Source organism: Glandiceps talaboti, chromosome 18 (assembly GCF_964340395.1).
Source record: "Glandiceps talaboti chromosome 18, keGlaTala1.1, whole genome shotgun sequence".
Classification (NCBI taxonomy): domain Eukaryota; kingdom Metazoa; phylum Hemichordata; class Enteropneusta; family Spengelidae; genus Glandiceps; species Glandiceps talaboti.
The window spans coordinates 13,360,401-13,381,178 of record NC_135566.1 but is presented as its reverse complement, the minus strand read 5'-3'; the positions used below and the strand labels follow the sequence as shown (position 1 = coordinate 13,381,178).

The following is a 20,778-nucleotide window of genomic DNA, read 5'->3' as shown; positions in this document are numbered from 1 at the left end:
ATATTGTACAGTTGTTGTCTGTGTTGTGTTGGGTTCTTCACTATTATTTGATATATCAGAGAATTTCTTGTTATTCACACAGTCCGAAAATTGTTGAGAAAACTTCCAATTTTTTTTTTTTGTTTCTTCAATTTCCTTTGAATATGAAAAGCAGGGTACATAGTTCCACTTTGAAAAGAGGGCCAATTTTATGGTGCAATTAACGTATCACTTTTAGCAAACTATTTTTTTTAGCATGTTCAACAGTTCACAGCCTGACACACTATCACACAGTCAGAAAATTATCAAGAAAATTTCCACTTATTTAGTTTCTTAAAATTTCTGTGAATATGACAGACAGGGTACACAGTTCCACTTTGACAAGAGGGACAATTTTATAGCACAATTTCTTTGTCAGTTTTAGGAAATAGGTTTTATATTGTTCAACAGTTCAACGCCTGATGCACTATTTCTAGGGTATACACACTTAACTAATTAGTTAAGACTAATTATTGAAAGAATTTGTATACGTTTTTTATATAAAAGTCAAAATGCAAACTGCTTACAGAAGTGTACAATTTGCCAAAGAATCAATCAATTTTCAAGTTGCACTCTTTGACTGCTGGTAAACTGTTTGCTGACATTTAGATTGACACTCGCCACAAAATATTCCTCAGATTGTTTATTAAAACAAAATGATATTCGTGGTATTTATATGCAGAACAAAAATCTTTATTAATATAATTTGGTCAAAGGTCAGATTTCAGTGGGTGAAAATATTTGCTACATAACAAAAACATCAACGGTCTGTAGTCAGAATAAATCGTAGTCTGGTTCTATTTGAACAAAAAAATTAATATTTTGAAATATTCTGAAATCTGACAACAGATTTTGATAATAGAAGACTGAAAACATTAATTTCAAGTCCTCTTCCAGATTCTGGCAAAGTTAACGAGATATTAGGAAACATGGACCAACTTCAGCCATCATTTTTTAAGTAGCATCAAATTTATATTGACTTATGCCTTGAATTAAGTGCAAAATCTCCTATCTATAGAGTTGACAGGTTTACATACGTGCCTTTTTTCTGAAATTCTGCCGTACCAAAAAATCATAATTATCGAATCATTCACGTTGGCACTATTAGCATATTACTAAGTTTCAACGACTGATAAGATAACACTTATGGTGAGAACCTGGGATTGAATCCCAGGCCTTTAACACACTAAATGAATATTCTATTCTAATAGGGATATCTGGCAATACATGATAAGAATCAATCCAACAAATAACAGTAGTGTTGAACTGAGCACTGATGTAAATAACACATAGTAAGACCTACCTCTCCGTTTCCTTCTCACATCTCTGAGTTGTGTTCTAATTTTCCTTCTCTCATCAAAATCTGTTGCTGCATCAAGCTGCCAAAATAAACCAAATATATTCCAACAAATCAGCCACAATGTTATAGACACAACTCACCAAAACATTTACAAACTTAACAACAACATTTCTATAATAAGGTGGGGGAAAATATAATTGTGTGTTTCCGATAACAAGACTCCAGAAAATAGGGTAGGTAGGTAGGTTGGAATTTTATTTTATTTTATTTTATTTTATTTTATTTTATTTCATTTTATTTTATGTTTACTTTTTTAATTGCTTCGCCCCAAAAATAAATGAAATATTGATCAGAATACTTTCTGTGACGCACTTTGATGAAATATGTACATACATCACTGGGTAAAGAAAACAAACATGCATGAAGGACAAGAAGACAAAGAATTTTGTATCTTTTTGTTTTAAATGTTTTAAAAAATGTTTAGCATTGGAAAGGCTTAAACTAGGGTCAGTCGGGTTATCGGAAACAAACACTATTTTTTATTTGAACTAATCTGTCAATATTTTGTGATTTTAACCAGTGAGGTCAGATTTAAAGGAGTTACTTTTGATAATATTGATGCCTTTCTGAGTGCTAAAATATCTGGTTTATAACTTCTTAAAAGCAAGAAATCACAACAATGCAAATATTTTTATTAACTTTCCTGACAATTTGAGTCCATTTTTTGATGTGTTAATGAAAATATTTTAAAAACAATTGAATTAAAATTTTTAGCAAAATTTGGAAATATTGTGTGGAATGCGCAAGTGAGTTTGTTGTGTCATGGGAGCTATATAGGAGATGTTTATATCACTAGAGTTATGCTGCAGTTTTTCATGATCACAAGGACTGGGCAACTTGACTTCTGGCGAAAATGAACACATTCAAGGCTTTGGAGAGATGGGGGGGGGGGGGGCTATTATGGTACTTTAGGACAAATTCATGATAAGCAATTGTTGTCTGCAAGGGAAAAGAACAATTTTTGGGGATTAAAAATCCAGTGAGTACTTTTAAAAATTATCTTCCATCTCATTTAATTTTTAGAGGTGTCTAGCATTGGGCATTGTAAGATAATATCTAGAGAGACCACAGACTGAAGGAATGTCCCTGGTAGTGCAGTCCACACACATACACACACACAAAACTCAAAGACCATTACAGATTCACATTCTTTACTGCCTACCATTTTCTCCAACTCTCCCTCATCTTCGATCTCTTCAATGGGTGTCGGTGCCATGTCACTGCTAGAGTCGCTGCTATTTACTTCCTTGTGCGGTTCCCCCTGGGACTGCTCCTTGGTTTCCCCTTGTCCTTGCCTTTGTTGCCTGTGTCTCTCGGTCTGTTCCAGAAAAAAATATGGACACACATTATTCAGCAGGAACTCAGAGAGAGAGAGAGAAAAAAACAACACAAGTCTGTCTCTTGATGCGTGAAGGCCTGCTTGAAATAGGCTGTGTGATAGAAGACCCATATGACACACGCAAAAATGTTATCAGGAATTTCTGCTATGAACGGGTCAGACTTATAAAGGGACAGTGACTTCCAGATATGTCTTTCTATGTTAATACGATGGCCTAGAAACTCAAACCATTCCAACATCATCAATTTTCAATAATTCTTTACTTTGAACCACTTCAATTAACTATTCATACACACATCAAAAAATTTCGGATTATCAATTTTTAGATATTTTGATCACAAAATATCTTGGCATTGAAGTCCTTGCAAATGAGGCTGAGATATCATGGTGGCCTCATTTCATTTTCAAACAACACCAGCACAGTCAGTCCAAACTGATTATAAATTTCAAATTTAAAAGAAATCAAAATATCTCCACACAAAACATCTGTTGTAAACAACGCCTGCCTGACATGAGTAGAAAATACATATCCAAATTGTTATCAAACATAAATTTATGTACATTTAACTTTTGTTTAGAATATTTACATGAAAAATCCATATTTTAAAGATAGAAAAATTCATCACTAAAATAAATGAATTGTTGAAAAACTTTAAGCAATTTGAAAAACATGTTTCAGATCCGACGAAGGAATTTCAAAAATGAAACTTTGATGGACTACACTTGGAGAGAGGCGGACTACTGATGAAATTCACTAACATAGAATAATCTAGGACAGTGTAGTATTCTATTCCATAGTTTCTGTTTTTCTTTGTTTTTACTTTGTTTTCATGAATTCAACAATTTAATATATTCTCTCAACTTCATTCTTATATGAAAATTATTGGTATTGATCTAGGAACTACTGAAAACTAACAAATTTGGGAGAAAAAATACAATGTTTTGAAACTTCAAGATGATTTGGATTTATACACTGTGATGTTCTCATTTTCACCAAATGCACAAAATACAATATTGCTGTTTTTCAATGGAGATTTTTACAACTTCAAATTTTACTTCAAACTAACATTCTTCAAAACGATGCACAAGTTGACATGAGACAAGCAAATGTCTGTAGGTAAGCAACAGAGTATGTTAATGTTTACTATTGCTAAGAGTACTGAGAGGTAAAATTTTATACTTTTGGTAGAAAAGCCAAAAATGAAGGAAAGAGATGCACTTTTATGAGTCATATACCAAAACATACAAAATCGTTGCCAAATGTTTCTGTGAAAATCATTGGAAACATTCTACTTTTTAACAAATAAATGCCACATAAAAGAAACTCTGGTGAAAGATATGAAGTGACAAAGACGAAAATACCTGAATGGGTATAGATAAAAAAAACTTACAGCGAACATGACAATTATTCAAATTACCTTGTTGTACTATAGGATAAGTATATGTTGCATACAACATGTACAAAATACATGTACAACTGACCCAACTGCCGACGCGACTCAAGCCACAATTCAAGTCTCAGTACAGTGATATAAATCTGTGTGCCCAAGTATTGCTGTCATGATCTTGAGTTACAAACTGACGGAAAAAACAAGACCTCAGTTTGGCAGACGACACCAATCCTTCGACCCCAACTCTTTACACCAAACTCAAACCAGTGAGCCAACCGTACCTCAACCAAACTTAGAGAACCATAGACACACACCACTATAACCCGAAAGTCGACCAACACAGCAGTGTAAAAAATTTCTTTGTGTGTTTACAATATAATACAACTAATTTTGGGAGGAGTGTTGGTTTATTCAATAGTTCACTAAACAAAGGTTAATGAATGACAGCAAGGAGTTTATGAGCACAAACAATTGAACATAGAAACCAAACAATAAAAGCAATCTGTACAGAATCCATTTACAGGTTAAAAGGGGAAACGCGCTAGATTCTTTACACGTTCTTATTTTCCCATCCAAACAAATTTATTTTTCTGAAATGATTGTATACATGACCGAGCATATGAAATTTCGTGATTTCCATGCAATGAAGTTTCCCACCATTGTTTTGCTATGCAGCGGAGCATGAAAATGCTAATGGGAAAATTGTTCTGCTAGAAGTTAAATTAATCTGCATACAGATTCATTTTTTTTCCGATTCCTTGCCCTTTTAAAACAATTTAGGGGACCGAAATCTGGGATTTGAAGTGCAAGTATATTATGTTTTTGTTCACTCAGAAGTATGAATACAGTGTAGATGCACGTTTGAAGCACTATCATTAAACTAACAACCGTGTTTGGTTTTTGCATGGCAGTTAAAAGCAAAGATGTCAAACTGGGACATGGCAATATTTAAAGAAATAACAGGTGACATCCATATACTGTAAATCGAGATATTTTCACCACGAGAAACTTTTGCAATTTCTCAGTCTTCAACTAGTTCTCAAAGACTAATTTTTTTACAAATTTCAGAGCCCGGTACACTGTTCATATACAACGAGATATTTTAGTCACAACTTAAGAGTTTCACATTTTTGTTTTTCAGCGAAAAAAAAAGTGAAAATAAATATTCAGCTAAAATTTCCAGTAATACATTTACTTGTAAAAACATCAAGTAACCTAAACGCTAGGTCGGTGACATCACTTCCTGTCCTGGTTGTCTCTGATTTGCACCACAACTGCATTGTTCTTTTACCAGACAGTCAGACCAAATAAGTGAAAGTGAACGTAATTTATTATCATTTTTTTAATGACCAGGACTTAAAATCTCGGACATGGTTCCCTTTAAAGATGTCCCCAAGCAGGTGCCAACATTTTGATTTGTGTGCACATTTCCCACAATACTTTGCAGTATTTTTGTCTGTGGGTGTCTGTCTTATATCAATTTTATGATATGATTTCAACAATCATCTTTAATTAAAATGATCAAAATATAAACAAAGAAGGTATTTCCTTCACATAGAAAACTATTCCACAGTAAAATTATCGGAAAAAACAGATACACCATTCCCACAAATAAAATTGAAATTCTCTACCGTTTATTGCCCACTGTCTACATTAATTTGTCAGACAAGATGTTTCTTTCGAATACATTTATATTCTGTCCCGTAAGATGCCAAACATTTTTGCATATTATACCACAAATTTTTCAGTCAATCAGAAATGTATCTAGTTTGTTTTACATCATTTGTACAAGTGGCACTACAACTTAATTTCATATCACAATTAACTGTTCAAATCTGTAAAATACAACATGTCAATATATCCGAGATACCAATTTACAAAGAGAAGCCTGAGTTGGGCTGAATAACGCGATGTATGGGCCTGAACAACACTCTAAAACTGATCAAGATCAGAAAGTTTGTAATTTCGAAAACTACAATGTGGTAAAAGATCGTCTTTATTGTATACAAGTTTTGAACACATCACATGGAATCACAGAATGGTCCTTTAATAAAGAAATTCATAACTAGCAAGGCTGCAGTATACTAATGTGGATCCCTTATTTCAATTATTTTGTTTACATTTAGGTTTAGCCTGGAAACCATTTCATCTCCTTTCCTAACATGATAGCATGAATTCCAGGATAATGTGGTTTTTGTTTATGTGATTAGGAAAACACTCCAGCGTAACTAAGCAAAGTGTGGTGTTATTTTCCCATGGATATGAGATTCTAGTCACACCTATAATAAACAGGTGTGAATTGACATCTAAGGGAGGTAGTTACGCTATAATTAAAGTTTACACAAAATTGTAGAATAATTTCTGGGCAGTAACTTCATAACCTACTTGCATATCATTTTCACTGTATTTTCCTCATTGCCATGCACTATTCTATGGTTATGAGTTACATTAAATTCAAACGATAGAATAGAAATTGATATTTTGTGGCGAGTAGCTACAAAGTTGCTTCAAAAAATAGATTCCAATATAATAAGGCCTAAAAAAATTGTTTAGTTCTACCTAGTTTTTCACAGCAACCCTAAACTTTTTTTTAACGTATTCAAGAAAAAAATAATAAAATCACAAAAAATTGTGAAGTATCGCTAGAAACAGTGAATGTGAAAACTGACATAAACTTAAAAAGACAATATAAAACTGTTCTTCCAATCTGTAATGGCTGTACATCTGTTGAAAAGAAACCAATAACACAGAGACCATATGGAAAACAATGGAAAACATAACTATCTGAACTAGACACTCAAAAATGAAAAAAAAAATATATATAAATATAAAATAAAAAATCTACCTACCCCATCTATTCTAAAATCATGATATATTATTAATCAAGTCCAAGGCACATACAAACAAAAAATAATATTCATAAATGAAGAAATTTCAGATTGCATTATTTTTTCCCAATATTTGAGAAGTGATAATTGGAATCTGCGAAGTGCTGCACGCTAGCTTGGAATAATTTGGTTCAAGTAAACCGATTGGTAATGATGATATCGTTTCACAAACTTATCAAATTGACTTTCTCATGAATGTAGATTTTAAGTTTCATAAACAGTTGTGGAGAGTTACATAATAAAGACTGTCTTGCTATGAATTTTTCTGTTGGAGGAAAGGGTGAATAATTCACCCGTGAATTGTACTCATGGAAAATGTTTGTATGTTTAAGCATTTGAATTTCAGTAATCATAGTGAAGTTACCTTTAATAGGCCTAACAAAAAGAATTGTGTGGTTCCGATAACGCTCATACAAATTACAATATCTGAAGCAGATTAAAGTTCAGTTCCCTTCTCTCTGATACCAAATCTGGTTTGTACATGTACCATATAGTAAACATAATCAAATATTAATAATAATAATAATAATGTTGGTTTTTATATATCACTTTCCCACTCTGTGCTCAAAGTGCTTTACAATTATTACCCCTGGCATGAATCTATAGTGGCACAGAAGCCCTTTACTTCATCAACTCCCTGGGGAGCATAGAATTCATTGCAGCTTCTATAGGATTAAATCATTCACACTGCAACCTCTATCCTACCAGGTCCCAAATTATACAGCTGGGTTGGCTAAGGCACAATCGTGGTTCAAATCTTGCCCAAGGAATTTTAGCCATTCAGAAACAAACAGGAGCGACGAGGCTCGAACCTGCAACCTGCAGATTCAAAGCCGGTACACTCTAACCATTCCAAGTTTTCACACTTTTTCTGTTTTATACATTGATGTATGTAAAGTTTACTAATAGCATCACATTAAAGGGGCACAGTCTGTAACTTTGGGATTCTTGAGGTTACTTTTGTTGTATCAAAATATCCAAACATAGATTATACATTGATGTATAGACAGTTTACTAATAGCAACACATTAAAGGGGCACCGTCTGTAACTTTTGGGATTCTTGAAGTTACATTTTTTTTGTATCAAAATATTCATACATAGATTATAAATTGATGTATGTAAAGTTTACTAATAGCAACACCATTAAAGTCTGTAACTTTGTAAATCTTGAGGTTACTTTTTTTGTATCAAAATATCCATACATACCGGTAGATTATATATTGATGTACAGATAGTTTACTAATAGCAAAACATTAAAGGGGCACAGTCTGTAACTTTTGTGATTCATGAGGTTACTGTTATTTCATATCAAAATAGATTATTCCATGTTCAATCATGTTTAGCAAGAGACAAGAGTTCTCACCAGGATTTGGATGTAATGTTATAATAATGACATTATGACATAATTTTTTGGTTACTAAAAATTCTGAAACACCATAATTCCAGATACTACTAAAGCATCTTTGTGCCGATTGAACCACTTATGTCAAACTGTGTCAATGTCAGTTTTCTCTTGAAGAAGTTTTAATAGTACATGTATGTACACTGTGTGTGTATGTATGTATGTATGTGTGTGTGTGTGTGTGTGTGTGTGTGTGTGTGTGTGTGCGTGTGCATGTGTGTGTGTGTGTGTGTATTTTGAACAACCACAGTACCCAAGTTATAGACTAAGCATTCTCGCAAGTCCAACAGTACATCATTATTTGCACTTGAAAACAAAAACATTGGACCAGTCTGAGCCAAGCTCAAATTCCCACCTTCCTCTCATACACAGCATTTCTGCATTCCTTGCTGTTTATCTCCGAATAACAGATATTTAGATGAAGGTCTTGCATCTTGAAAAGTGATTTGAAAATTAATATGTCACTTTATGAGATTGATATGTCCAATCCTTTACGTGGGTGCCTTGACCCTTAAGTCCCATTTCAGTGTCGCTAAATAAGCGTTGACAAACGCTAACAACAGGTGTCGTATATGATATGATTAATTCAGAACCTATCATAAAACATTACTTGATATGTTTTTTGTGTTGCAGGATTCCAGAATGGAGGACACATACTTTGGGAGACAGATTATTAGCTTGTTACAGATGTTCTTGTGTGACACACTATGTACAAACAATTCACATCTCCATTTATCAAGGGGCCCACCTAAACACTTCTTAACTGTTTTAATAGATTCCCTTGTGGCAGATCATACTGGTTTAGAAAACTTCCCTTCACAGTCCATAAAAATCCCAGTACTGATGTAAATAAAAGTTCACTTTTCATAGCAAATTACACCCTTATGCACTTCAACTTCTACTTATTCCTCAAACCTGATAAGAAAATTCTGCTTAAAATTGTTTCTTTTTTCAGAGTAAGTTGAGGACAGAGCTCTTGAGACTAGGACACACAAAGAAACCTGATCTAGAATTCTTATAGTTACATAATACTTTTGTCAACAATTCAAACTGAACAGAACCTTCCCAGAGGGACTACAGACTAAATACATTGACAAGAAGTAACAAACCACATGTAAATAAACAAACATGTCAATCAGCCGGGCCTTGATTTCACTGGCCACAAAATGTTGTCAAAATAAACACAAGATATATTATTACTTTAATTAATAAATCAAAATTACAGATATCATGCTTTTGTTCAATCTTCACAACTTGATGATGTCATGGTTTTTAAACAAAATGGTGATGACAGTGGTGGTGTTTGTGTTAGTGGTGGTGGGGATGATGATGATGGTGATGACGATGACGATGATGATGATGACACAAAATGGAAAATGATGACAAACTGGTGATGATGACGGCGACGGTGATAATGACGATGACAATGATCATGATGACTAAATGGTGATGATGACACAACAGTGAAAAGACGATGATGATGATGATGATGATGATGATGATGATGATGATGATGATGATGATGATGATGATGATGATGATGATGATGATGATGATGATGATGAGGAGGAGGAGGAGGAGGAGGAGGAGGAGGAGGAGGAGGAGAAGGAGGAGGACAATAAAGATGATAATACAATCATTATCAAAATTTGACTTGCCAGGCACAACATCCTAAAATTTAGCCATAGCCAATGAAGGAAGAAGTTTTACAAAATAAACATCATTAGAAAATAACTCATCTCAAACAATGACCAATACATCAACAAAAGTTTTGATGAAAAAAATAACTACTCAAGAGAATGTATAAAATGACCAACATTTCTCAATATAGTACAGCTGTTGAGGATTTTTTATATCTATGGAATTACAAATACTTAGAAGGACTTATACCACATCAACAGTATGTGTAATTGATGTACGAGAAGTGAGGATGAATATCATTAGTTACAATATTAATCAGGATCTTGATCGTCAGCCAAGTAAAACAACACAATGCTGTCAACCTCAAGCACAGTTTGTCCTTGCCTGAAGTAACCACATTTCAGATTTGTTTGTAGAGGAGGGTGATTTCGTTAGGAATTAATTGCCTTGAGTGATGATCTATCTGCTGAATGAGTTTAATTCTCTTGTTTCAGTGATTGTTGACAGATTTTTGTAATGATTAACTGTCGGCAGCTGCTGTGAGAGATAACTACATCAGATATGATACCTGATTTTCTACTTAACCCTCTTCCTGATCATCATCATCATCATCATCATCATCCATATTTCATCATTACCATGGCGACTACCAACATCACCTACCCCCTCCTCTTGCTCATTACCACCACCACCCCCACCATCTCCTCCTCCTCCTCATCATCATCATCATCATCATCATCATCATCACCACCACCACCACCACCACCACCACCAAATCATTAAATCATCATTCCCAATGTCACATCATTATCACCATCAGAGTTCTCATTGACATTAAAGTACCAGACAGAATTATGATTTTATTGTACTCATAAATTTAGAAGTCCTACAAAGATGATAGATCAATAAATCATAAAACAAATGTCTTGGTGCGCTGTGTCATGTCTGTAAGTCTATACAATGGTCGGCACGTTGTCAATGATCCGATGCCGATGATTTCTTTTTTGACAACAGTTGTACTGTAGGGAGTGATATTCGATAGACACATATTCTTGGCATTTTTTACAGTCTAAGACTCTATGAGTTACACAAAGCTAATACCCCTATCACTCATCTAGCCACTGTTACCAAACACCTAGCCACTGTTACCAAGCACAGACACACTCCCAGTGACCTCAAAACTAAGGAGACCTATACCCTACTGCAGTCTGGATACCAAGGTTGTCTCTAACTAAACCACTGTGAGTGGAGGTGTCAATCAAAATCATACCGGTATAGGAACTAGACTAATTCTACTGATAAACATACAGATTTATCATTCAAATACCTGACGAAAGAAATTATCGTTTAACAACACATGATGATATTTTGTAATCGATATACATTCTGGAAATGATTTGGTACTTTTTGATACACATATACTTAATATGTCTTACTGATGTGATATGCACTATTCTTACAGACCAGTGATTCATTCCCAGGTTCTCACATTAGTGTTATCTAGCCACGAGGATTACATAGGATTATTCTTTCATTCTGGACCAACTTTTGTATAACACTGCCAGATACATGTAACTGTTTTTCATACCTTTCTAATCCAAACTTGGCAAATAAGTTAAAACACAAGTTATACATGATACGACACGCATACATCTTTGTGTTCATGGACAGAAGTTAAAAAAAAAAAAAAAGGTGAAAATATTCGTCTAAGTTTACAAAACCTAAAACCATGGGCAAATATAAAAGTTCAATTGTCGGCTGGCTGTGTACATGACGGCGATATCTAGCTACATCAACCGTGCAACAAACTAGGCAATTAACTATGTATATATTGAGAAACTGGTAAGATTCTTTGCCTAAGGTCAAGCGTGTTAGTGACTTCTCTCAAAATAACTCAATGGTTGAGTAGAGTTGTCTTACAAAATCTTGTAAGTTATCACCGCAAAAGACTTCAAAACATGGAATGCGAGATTTCCCACTTTGTGAGGAGGAGACACAAGTTCTTCATACTTTAACCATGTCTGCCTGCCTGCCTTTTTTTTTATGATCGTGAGTTATTTTTCCAACTAAACACCAGACAGACATAAATTTAACTGTCAATTTTTTGTTTGAAACCACTTTTACTTGTAGATATCAAAACTCAAAGACATCCTCCTTTAAAACATAGTGCCAACTGTCTAAACAGAAAAATGGGGGAGGCAGCAGTTAATGAATTCTGGTTGGTAACCATGGAGTTATGTTTACGAAATTTAATGACCCTGAAAACAAATGCCACACATCAATTTGTGTAAAGTGAAATGGACACCGTCCCTAATCTTTAAGATACAGGGTGCTTGATATTAGCGAAATGGACATGATGTCATGGGTTTCCGTGGTGACCGCATACACCCTGATGATAGGATGGCTGATGTAAGCTGTTGCCATGGGTACTGATGTTACGGATAGACATGTGTATGATATGACAGAGTGCTAGTTCAACTACTGAATTAGGTCAGATCTAAATGTCGTCTGTTTGCAGGATTACATATTTGATATGAAATATAAGTATCACACATTTCACACTGGAGAAATTTCAGCAGTAGAATTCTGTATTTTTTTAATTTTTGCTTTTACTTTTTAAAATTATATAGACTTCTGATTTGGAACTTTTAATTTCCAAAAGTTAAAGTCTTTAGCTTTGTATTCATCAAGTGAATAAATTTTTAACACCTAATAAAGTTTTTAAAGAAAAAAAATCTAGTCGGACTTATTTCTACCTTTAGTAAACTTGTACTGATTTCTGTTATAGACTTAAATAGGACTTTGAGTGATGAAAAAGAATGTCTGCCACACTTGATGTGTTCAGCCATTTTCAAGATTTCCTTCAAAGGTATACAGGAAAATCTCTGTTGAGACATCATAAATAACTAAATTCACTTTTTTTGACAACAGAGTGTCAAGACAAATGATTGGTGTATTTGTGATGACATCACAATGTTTTCCCATATACCCTTGCAAGAAATGCCTAAAATGGCTGAACACATGACAAGTGCAGAAGATCTTCTTTACAAGATTTCAAAGTTGAGGAAGTTACCAAGGTCCTATTTTACCACCACCAAATACACACAAGTTGACAGCAGTAATCAAAACAAGTGTACTCAAGGCAGAAATAAGCCTGGCCGCCTGGACTTTTCCATTAAGTTGATAGCAGTAATCAATACAAGTGACAGCGTACTAAAGGTAGAAATAAGTCTGACTGGACTTTTCCTATAAGTTGATAGCAGTAATCAATACAAGTGTACTGAAGGCAGAAATAAGTCTGACGACTTTAAGTTGATGGCAGTAATCAATACAACAAGTGTACTAAAGACAGAAATACGTCTGACTGGACTTTTCCTTCATAATAAACAAATGATGGATGATGCAGAAGCAAAGAAATATTTTGAATTGATTGTGAGGCAAAATGAGATGACAATGTCAGACTACCGGGACAATAGATACCATGTAAATGAAAGATGAATACATATAGAGTTGAGAAGGGTAACCAATGATCTGTCATGTCAATCATGTTGGTAAAACTGTTTATGACATATCAGATACATTACATACAAATGGCAAGGTATCGCTATATTGTCATTAGTTTGAAACGTACATACATTCTATGTATCCAGCGTGAAAAGTGTACCAAATGACTCGAGCCAATAGTGCATCCAAAGACTCGTATCAACCATGCATCAAACCGTTCACACCATCGGTTGCCGGTTGCAAACGTTTCGCATCAACAGTATGTAAACGGCTCTTGCCAATGAGCAAACAGTTTGACACCAATGGTTACGAATGGCTCGTGCCAATGGTTGCAAAAAGTTTACAACAAATGGTCGCAAAGGGTTCACATCAACGGTTGCAAACAACTCATGCGAACAGTACATCATACGTCTCGCATCAACTGTACATCACACATCAAATGACTGACTTCAACAGTGCATTCACTTGTTTTGATTGGAATTTAGGAATTGACGGAACTCCACTAGTGGAATATATATCAAACTACCTTTTAACCTTTCTGGTACTGTATGATTCATATCAAAGAAATGTACGCTATTGAAATACCCTAGATAGCAACTGGCTGACATTTCAACACAGCATCTCCAATCTAACAAAATAAATAGACATCAACGAACGATAAATTTCATCACATTGAAGAAGTACTTCCTGGTGACAATTGCTCATAATTCGGGGTCAAAATTGTCTTATAAACTTTGAACTAACAACTTAGAATAGTGATATCTAGTTTTGCTGAGAGGCAATTCCATTTGTTACTGTTGTATAACAAACAAAGTAGTCTGAACAAACAAAGAAATCAAGGAAAGTGATTTCCGTGTGCGGATAATGTAAACCCTCGAGGGTACAGCTGAAATTGTTGATGTTTTACTGTTTTCACAATGTCTGTATGGACCCCTCCTCCTCCTCCTCTTATAACACCTCCTCTTGATTTCTCCACCCCTTTCTCTAACATCTCCATCCCTTAATTCCCTTTCTGATTGCTCAACCCATTCCGTAACATCTTCCTTTTCTTTTCTGATTGCTTCATCCCTTCTTCTGCTTTCTCCTTCCCTTCCCCTAACTTCTCCATCCCGTCCTCCTAACATCTCCATCCCTCCCCTCTCTGATTGTTTCACCCCCATCTTCTAACATCTCAACCCCTCACATCTCCATCCCATCACCTGACATTCCCACCCCTTCCCTTCCCTTCCTGATTTTTCCACTGCTTGATATTTCCATCTTTCTCCTCATACAAATATTATCTTGGCTTTGTAAACTGGGTATCTTTATAAAAATATAGCGGTAATGAAACAGTCCCATAACAGGGAGAAAATTGGAATGTTTTTCAACAGATCTGAAAGATATGGTACACACACATGCAAACAACATATTTTTCTTTCTTTCTAGATTTGCTAACGTTATACTTGGTATTGCATCCCAAATAAGCAATGACTTCGAATGTTTGGTTTCAAACGTCCTTCTTAGCTTGTCACGTACACGATTGCACAATGGTCCATACATTGACTTCATAAATAAATGCAAATTAATCCTTGCATACCTCTGCCTACAGGTCAGAACTCATATTGTCTAATTGCTGAAGTCGAATCTCACTATGCAGCCTTCGTGTGTTTACTTCAGAATCATACCTAACATTGCATCACACTGCAGCAACACAGCAGTTTAAATATAAGGATGATTCTTTGCATGACCGAAGGATAAAACGGAGTTAACTTACAGACAACCGCCATGATTTTGTCAAGGTAATCTACTCCAATATAGGAATTAGAAGTTATGCAGAACAAAATCTGACTAGATTTGTTCAATGCTACTTCACACAAACAAAGACATTTTTGTATATTTTGCATTCCAAACCATTAGAAACAACAGCCTTTGACCTCAGATATTGACCTTTGACCTGACTTCAAATGAACTTTTGACATTTCAGTCCTTTTTATCTATAAAATCTTCAGTAAGAGGATCATGCAGTCTTGCTGTATGTTTTCAAACCACATCAAATGCAATGGTGAGTTGGTCCGTGATGGTATGTCAGCATCACAGCAGATCTGCATGCAAATAATACGTCTGTACTGACATGACCATATTTATACTCTGCCTATCATTATATACACAACCACTTGCAATAACAATAAATCTCTGGTGACCCTGCAAATTGATAAGTGTGGCTCTTGATTAAAGGAGAGCTTCTCCTCTTCCACATAATCTTACCGATAAGAAGGACGTCAATAAACAAAAAAAGATTATGATACTACAGTCTCTTTCTGTCTGATTTCATTGGCATAGCCTTGAATTTGGTAATCTATATGACACCTTACACATGCGTATGATCATCTCCATCCACGTATAGGAAAAGTCATTATTCTAGCACAAAAATATGTGCTACCGCCAACTGTGTTCTTATAAACGTGATGGCTTTATCGTGTCCCCATGTGATTTTCGTTTCAGACTGGAGAGGTGGAGTTTGGTTCAATTAATGAACTAAACAATTGCAACTGCCTGTCAATTTGTGGTAGATTACCACTGACATGCATTGTTTACCCTTTGCCCAGTGGGAGTAGCACAGATTTTTGTGCTACAATAACGACTTTCCCTATACGTGAGTGGAAATGATCATAATAATTGTAATGCACTATATAGGAACTAGACTAGCAAGTGACATACATGTCAAAATGGGGAGAAAGGTGATATACATTTTGGCTATCCATTTCAAAATGGAGAGAAAGTTTCAAGTTTGCTATTACTCTGGGATACTATGAAATGCGATAGTTTAATTTTGAGATTATTTTCATTATTTTCACTGGTTTATATTTTGGCAACTCAGCACAAAATCTGGTAAACTTTTTCAAAGGGGGCTGTTTACTCCAATATCCTTATTCAGAGACCTGTATTAATTTCTAAACTTGGGTCTCCCTGTCACGTCTTCCAAAATATTTGGTTCCTAACTCTTCTATCCCTACATACGAATAGAAAGTCTATCAATCTAATTTACATAATAGGGTATAACAGAGCATAGTCTTACAAGTCCAAAAGTCACACTTAATTAGGTGTATAAAAGTTTAATTTGATATTTTACCCCATACCTATCATTTCACCAAGAAGTATCAGGTTGCAGCAACAGCAACTCTACTTGCGTTAATTGGTTGAGTTTAATTGGTTGAGTAATGTCACGTAATTGGACCAATTGCTGTCCAAATAATAGAACCCCATATGACATTGAAGGGTATATCACAATATATTATTGCTCAAAACTGGTTCAATTTGATGTCCTTTTTTTCACTTTTGAGCCAGTGAAATCAACCAAAATAAAACAAGCAAATATCCATTATTCTTTCTCCTTTTTCATATTTGACAAGCCTTCAGTCGAAGACATAGCCCCCTAACTTGTGTGTTGTATTGTGTAAGATGATTAGCGTTTTGGCAATTTTAAACACAGGGAAATGCTTTGTTGGACTTTCTAGGGCTGCAAATGTTTGTGGTGTTGGGTTTTCAGTGTAATTAGCAATAATATTTGGTCATCTCAAGTGCACAGCTGGAATGTAACCCTTTCTCCCTCTCCACCTTGAAAATGTTTAAGGTCAAAGGTCACAGTCTCATTAGCAAGCTCACCATTGATAATGTGAGGGTAGACACTTGAATGGTGTCCATAAGGTATCAGACGTTTGGAGATAACAGGCAAAATGTGCTTCTTATCACAAATATGGCTGCCATTTTGGTATACAGGTCAAGGTCATGAAATTAAGTGACTTACATATGCCTCACATGGCCAACCCAAGTAATGATTAAAAATATTATCACTTGAAATGCTTTATTCCGAAAGTTATGAAGAGAACCAAAATTTGGCTACTGAAGAAGACTTTCAGGGGTCAAAGGTCAATGTCTTAAAAGAAAGCTCATATTTGATAATATTAGTATTAAGTCTATAAAGTTATGATCCATATTGTGACATGTAACAACAAATATGGCCGACAGTTGGCAGACAAAATGTCCAAAAACACAACCACAGTCGAGTATACAGTCTGTTGCTCATAAAAATGTAAAGTAACAACACTTTCCAAGAGAAACTTTGCAGAAGATCCCTGACACTGACCAAATAGCCGATACCACCCTATTAAAGTATAATGCAATACAGAGCTTAATGCAATGAACAGTTTAGTCTAACTATATACAACCTCCTTCTAATGTTAAACAGAAGTGGACAGCACTTTTCAAGAGAAATATTCGAGACGGCTGTATATTTTCTTGAGTAGCGCAAGCACACAAATCATACCACACCACATAATGAGATACTGAACCTAAACACAGCCTGCTACTGCATGAACATCAAACACATAAATTGACTAAAAGTTCCTTCAGAAACTTTGGAGAACGTCCCTATATTGTCTTGAGTTGTCCAAACAGAGCATACTGCACCAAGCAATGAGGTAACTAGATACATAACAGCACAACAAGGTTGGTGGGTTACCTAATCTAAATAGCTGATAAAAACGTCACAAGCTAATCAAGATAGCATGCCATGGAATGGACAGACTGTTGTGGGGCGGCCTTCAAGGAAGTAACAGTAGAACCTAAGTAACTATGATACCCTTACTGACGGCCCTCACAGCTGTTTTCCTCTAATGGTTTTATATCAACACTATCTTTCATTTGGTGAAAGCTCTGTGGTTTGCTCTCTCGTATACATCCTACTCACATACAAAGAAGCATTTCCTGGAAGAGTCACAAATTTCCTCAATTCTAGGTAATTTTTGTCACTTTTAGTTAAAAGTTGGGTTTTGGCGCTTTGCTTGATCTGAACAATCAGACATATAAATCTTACTCTGAATCGCAGATCGAGAGTCATCATCAGTTTGTTTAGACAACATCTTCCACACGCATACTGTTGGTACAAGTGAGCTGTTTAAATATTCAATATAAATATTTACTTCATATGTTTCGAAAATAATTTCTTAGAAAATCAATATTGAAGATGCCTCTATCAATATCAACATCTGTGAAATGTCCTACAAATATCAGAAAGTGAAAAAACAAAATACCTACACATTAAGAAAAATATTTCTAAAATAGTTAGATAAGATAGTTTGGAAATAGAAACCATTTTGGGCAACGATCTTGACTCATACTGCCGTCAGGATCTGATCTGATTTCCTGTTGACGAATATCATAGCCTTGAAGAATACTGGATGACCAGCTGATATCTGAAACAAACAAACCCATCGTTGTACGTAGTCTGTGACGTCTATCCAAGCTGTCATTGACATTTATTATCATCTGGGTCCATGCTATTCTTCAAAGTTCACCCACCTAACAGGTTCCTCAAAAGTGAATTCATATTCAGCACCCATGTAGAACAACTATTGCTACTAATATGCTGAAAACCGATTTTTGAAACAAGAAAATTTTGCAATTTCAACATGTTCTAGTGCTGAGAGACGGTCACATTTATTGAGCCTGGTATATGGTGTTACATATATACAACAGATATTTTATACCAACAACAGAATTTTGCATATTTCATTCTCTACATTTACAATACTACGCTACACTCAAACAGCCCGTAGTCTGCAGAAAATGCAGTGACTTTGCGTGTCAGAAAATAAAGATGCTATCTGCGTGTAGACATTATGAAACAAGATCTAACCTACCTGCATTTCACCATTCATCACTCTTTTTCAGTGTAAACTTGTGCAATGTATCATAAATGTCTATAACCTAGAGCTGACCTCTCAGCAAAGTTAATCCTATGACTTTCTGAGTCCTTCTGTGCACCTCAACCACTACCTTAGTCTGCAAAATCTCACACCTTTACTACACCGCTAACTTAGCATGTCCTTGAAAAATTCATGACATCATCAAACTTTTTATTAGCCATTCATTAGAGTGGAAATGACTTTCAAGTCACCCATATCACACTGGTGTAATATTTGACAACAATGGCCTGGTAGGCAGCATCAAATGAAGTGTGGTAGATCTCCAAGTTTATTATTTTGTGTTTTATCCATTGTTTTGACTTCCCTGTCTATAAATACCCCCAATTGACTCCATAATGGTTTCCTGTTCTAAAACAACTATGGCTTTTTACAACCTTTATAATTGTAAACTAACTTTATAATGATGAAGGGTCGTGAAACAGTGGTCAGAAGTGAACTTTTAGAAAACAGATATTATTTGAATGAAAAACAAGGCATATGGAGAAGGTCTGCAAACTATAATCATGCGCTATAGTCGACAAGAAGCAGACTATAAGTTACCAGTTTCTGTACATTTTAATTTTCATGGCAGTAGCATTTTCTGATTTTTCTATTTCAGGTTTTTGTAAAGTTTCCAGAGATAAAGATCTTCTCAGGCAGAAGGAGGAACAAATCATCTTCTACCTTGGAACATCGGAACCAAAGGTTCCATTCATTTCCTATCATTTTATTTAGGGGGTTTTGTTCTGATCCGAATTACAGCTATATTGTTCTTTTTTCTACAATCCATTCTAATTCAAAATATCTATCACACACAGTTTTAGCAATGTGAGGATAGACTCTCTAAAGGTGTTAAAGTAGCCATATGGATGAAGACTGGGGTGTTTATTTTGGATTTTTAATTTATAAAACAATTTTGTCATGGCTTCCTACTTGAAAAATCAACCCTAAAACATATTTAAAGTCTTTGTTTGTAACTCAATACATTGCAAAAGATTAATAAATGTGTATAATAGTTTTCATTGTACTACATAATATATACTTATACACATTTTTCAGTTTTTTGCAATGTATTGAGTTACAAACACAGACATGGTCAATTTTCTTTCACATTGATTTTTCAAGTAGGAAGCCATGAGAAATTATAATTAAAAATCCAAAATAAATACCAAATCCTCATCCATATGGCCACTTTATTGATGAAATGTCAGCTATTTTTAAAGACATTTTCTTTGAATAAATGAGAATATATTGCTCATGGTTCCAAGAATCAATATGACAGTACAATATAGTTACTTTGGAACGATAAATTGGAAACGAATGCAACGTTTCGATCAGTCTATTACGGACCTTTATCACGCAATGATTTAATTATTCAGCGTTGATGTCTCTCTGGATTGGCAAAGTAAAGGAAGCAATCCACATCAGACAAAGGAGACCCATCATGAACAGGCACCTACGATACCAACTACCAGCAATTTATGGTCATATTATTTAATTCCGCCAGTCCA

General features: G+C 34.9%; 1 protein-coding gene across 2 annotated transcripts in view; it reads right to left on the bottom strand.

Annotated features, from left to right (window-relative positions):
* The window catches only part of LOC144448788 (uncharacterized), an 87,230-nt gene that overhangs the window by 11,162 nt on the left and 55,290 nt on the right, over window positions 1-20,778 (bottom strand). For both annotated transcript variants that reach the window (XM_078139077.1, XM_078139078.1), the window contains exons 11-12: window positions 2,541-2,696; window positions 1,322-1,397 (exon numbers count right to left, since the gene is read on the bottom strand). In XM_078139077.1, the coding sequence (XP_077995203.1) occupies window positions 1,322-1,397; window positions 2,541-2,696 (232 nt within the window). The remainder of the gene's footprint in view (window positions 1-1,321; window positions 1,398-2,540; window positions 2,697-20,778) is intronic.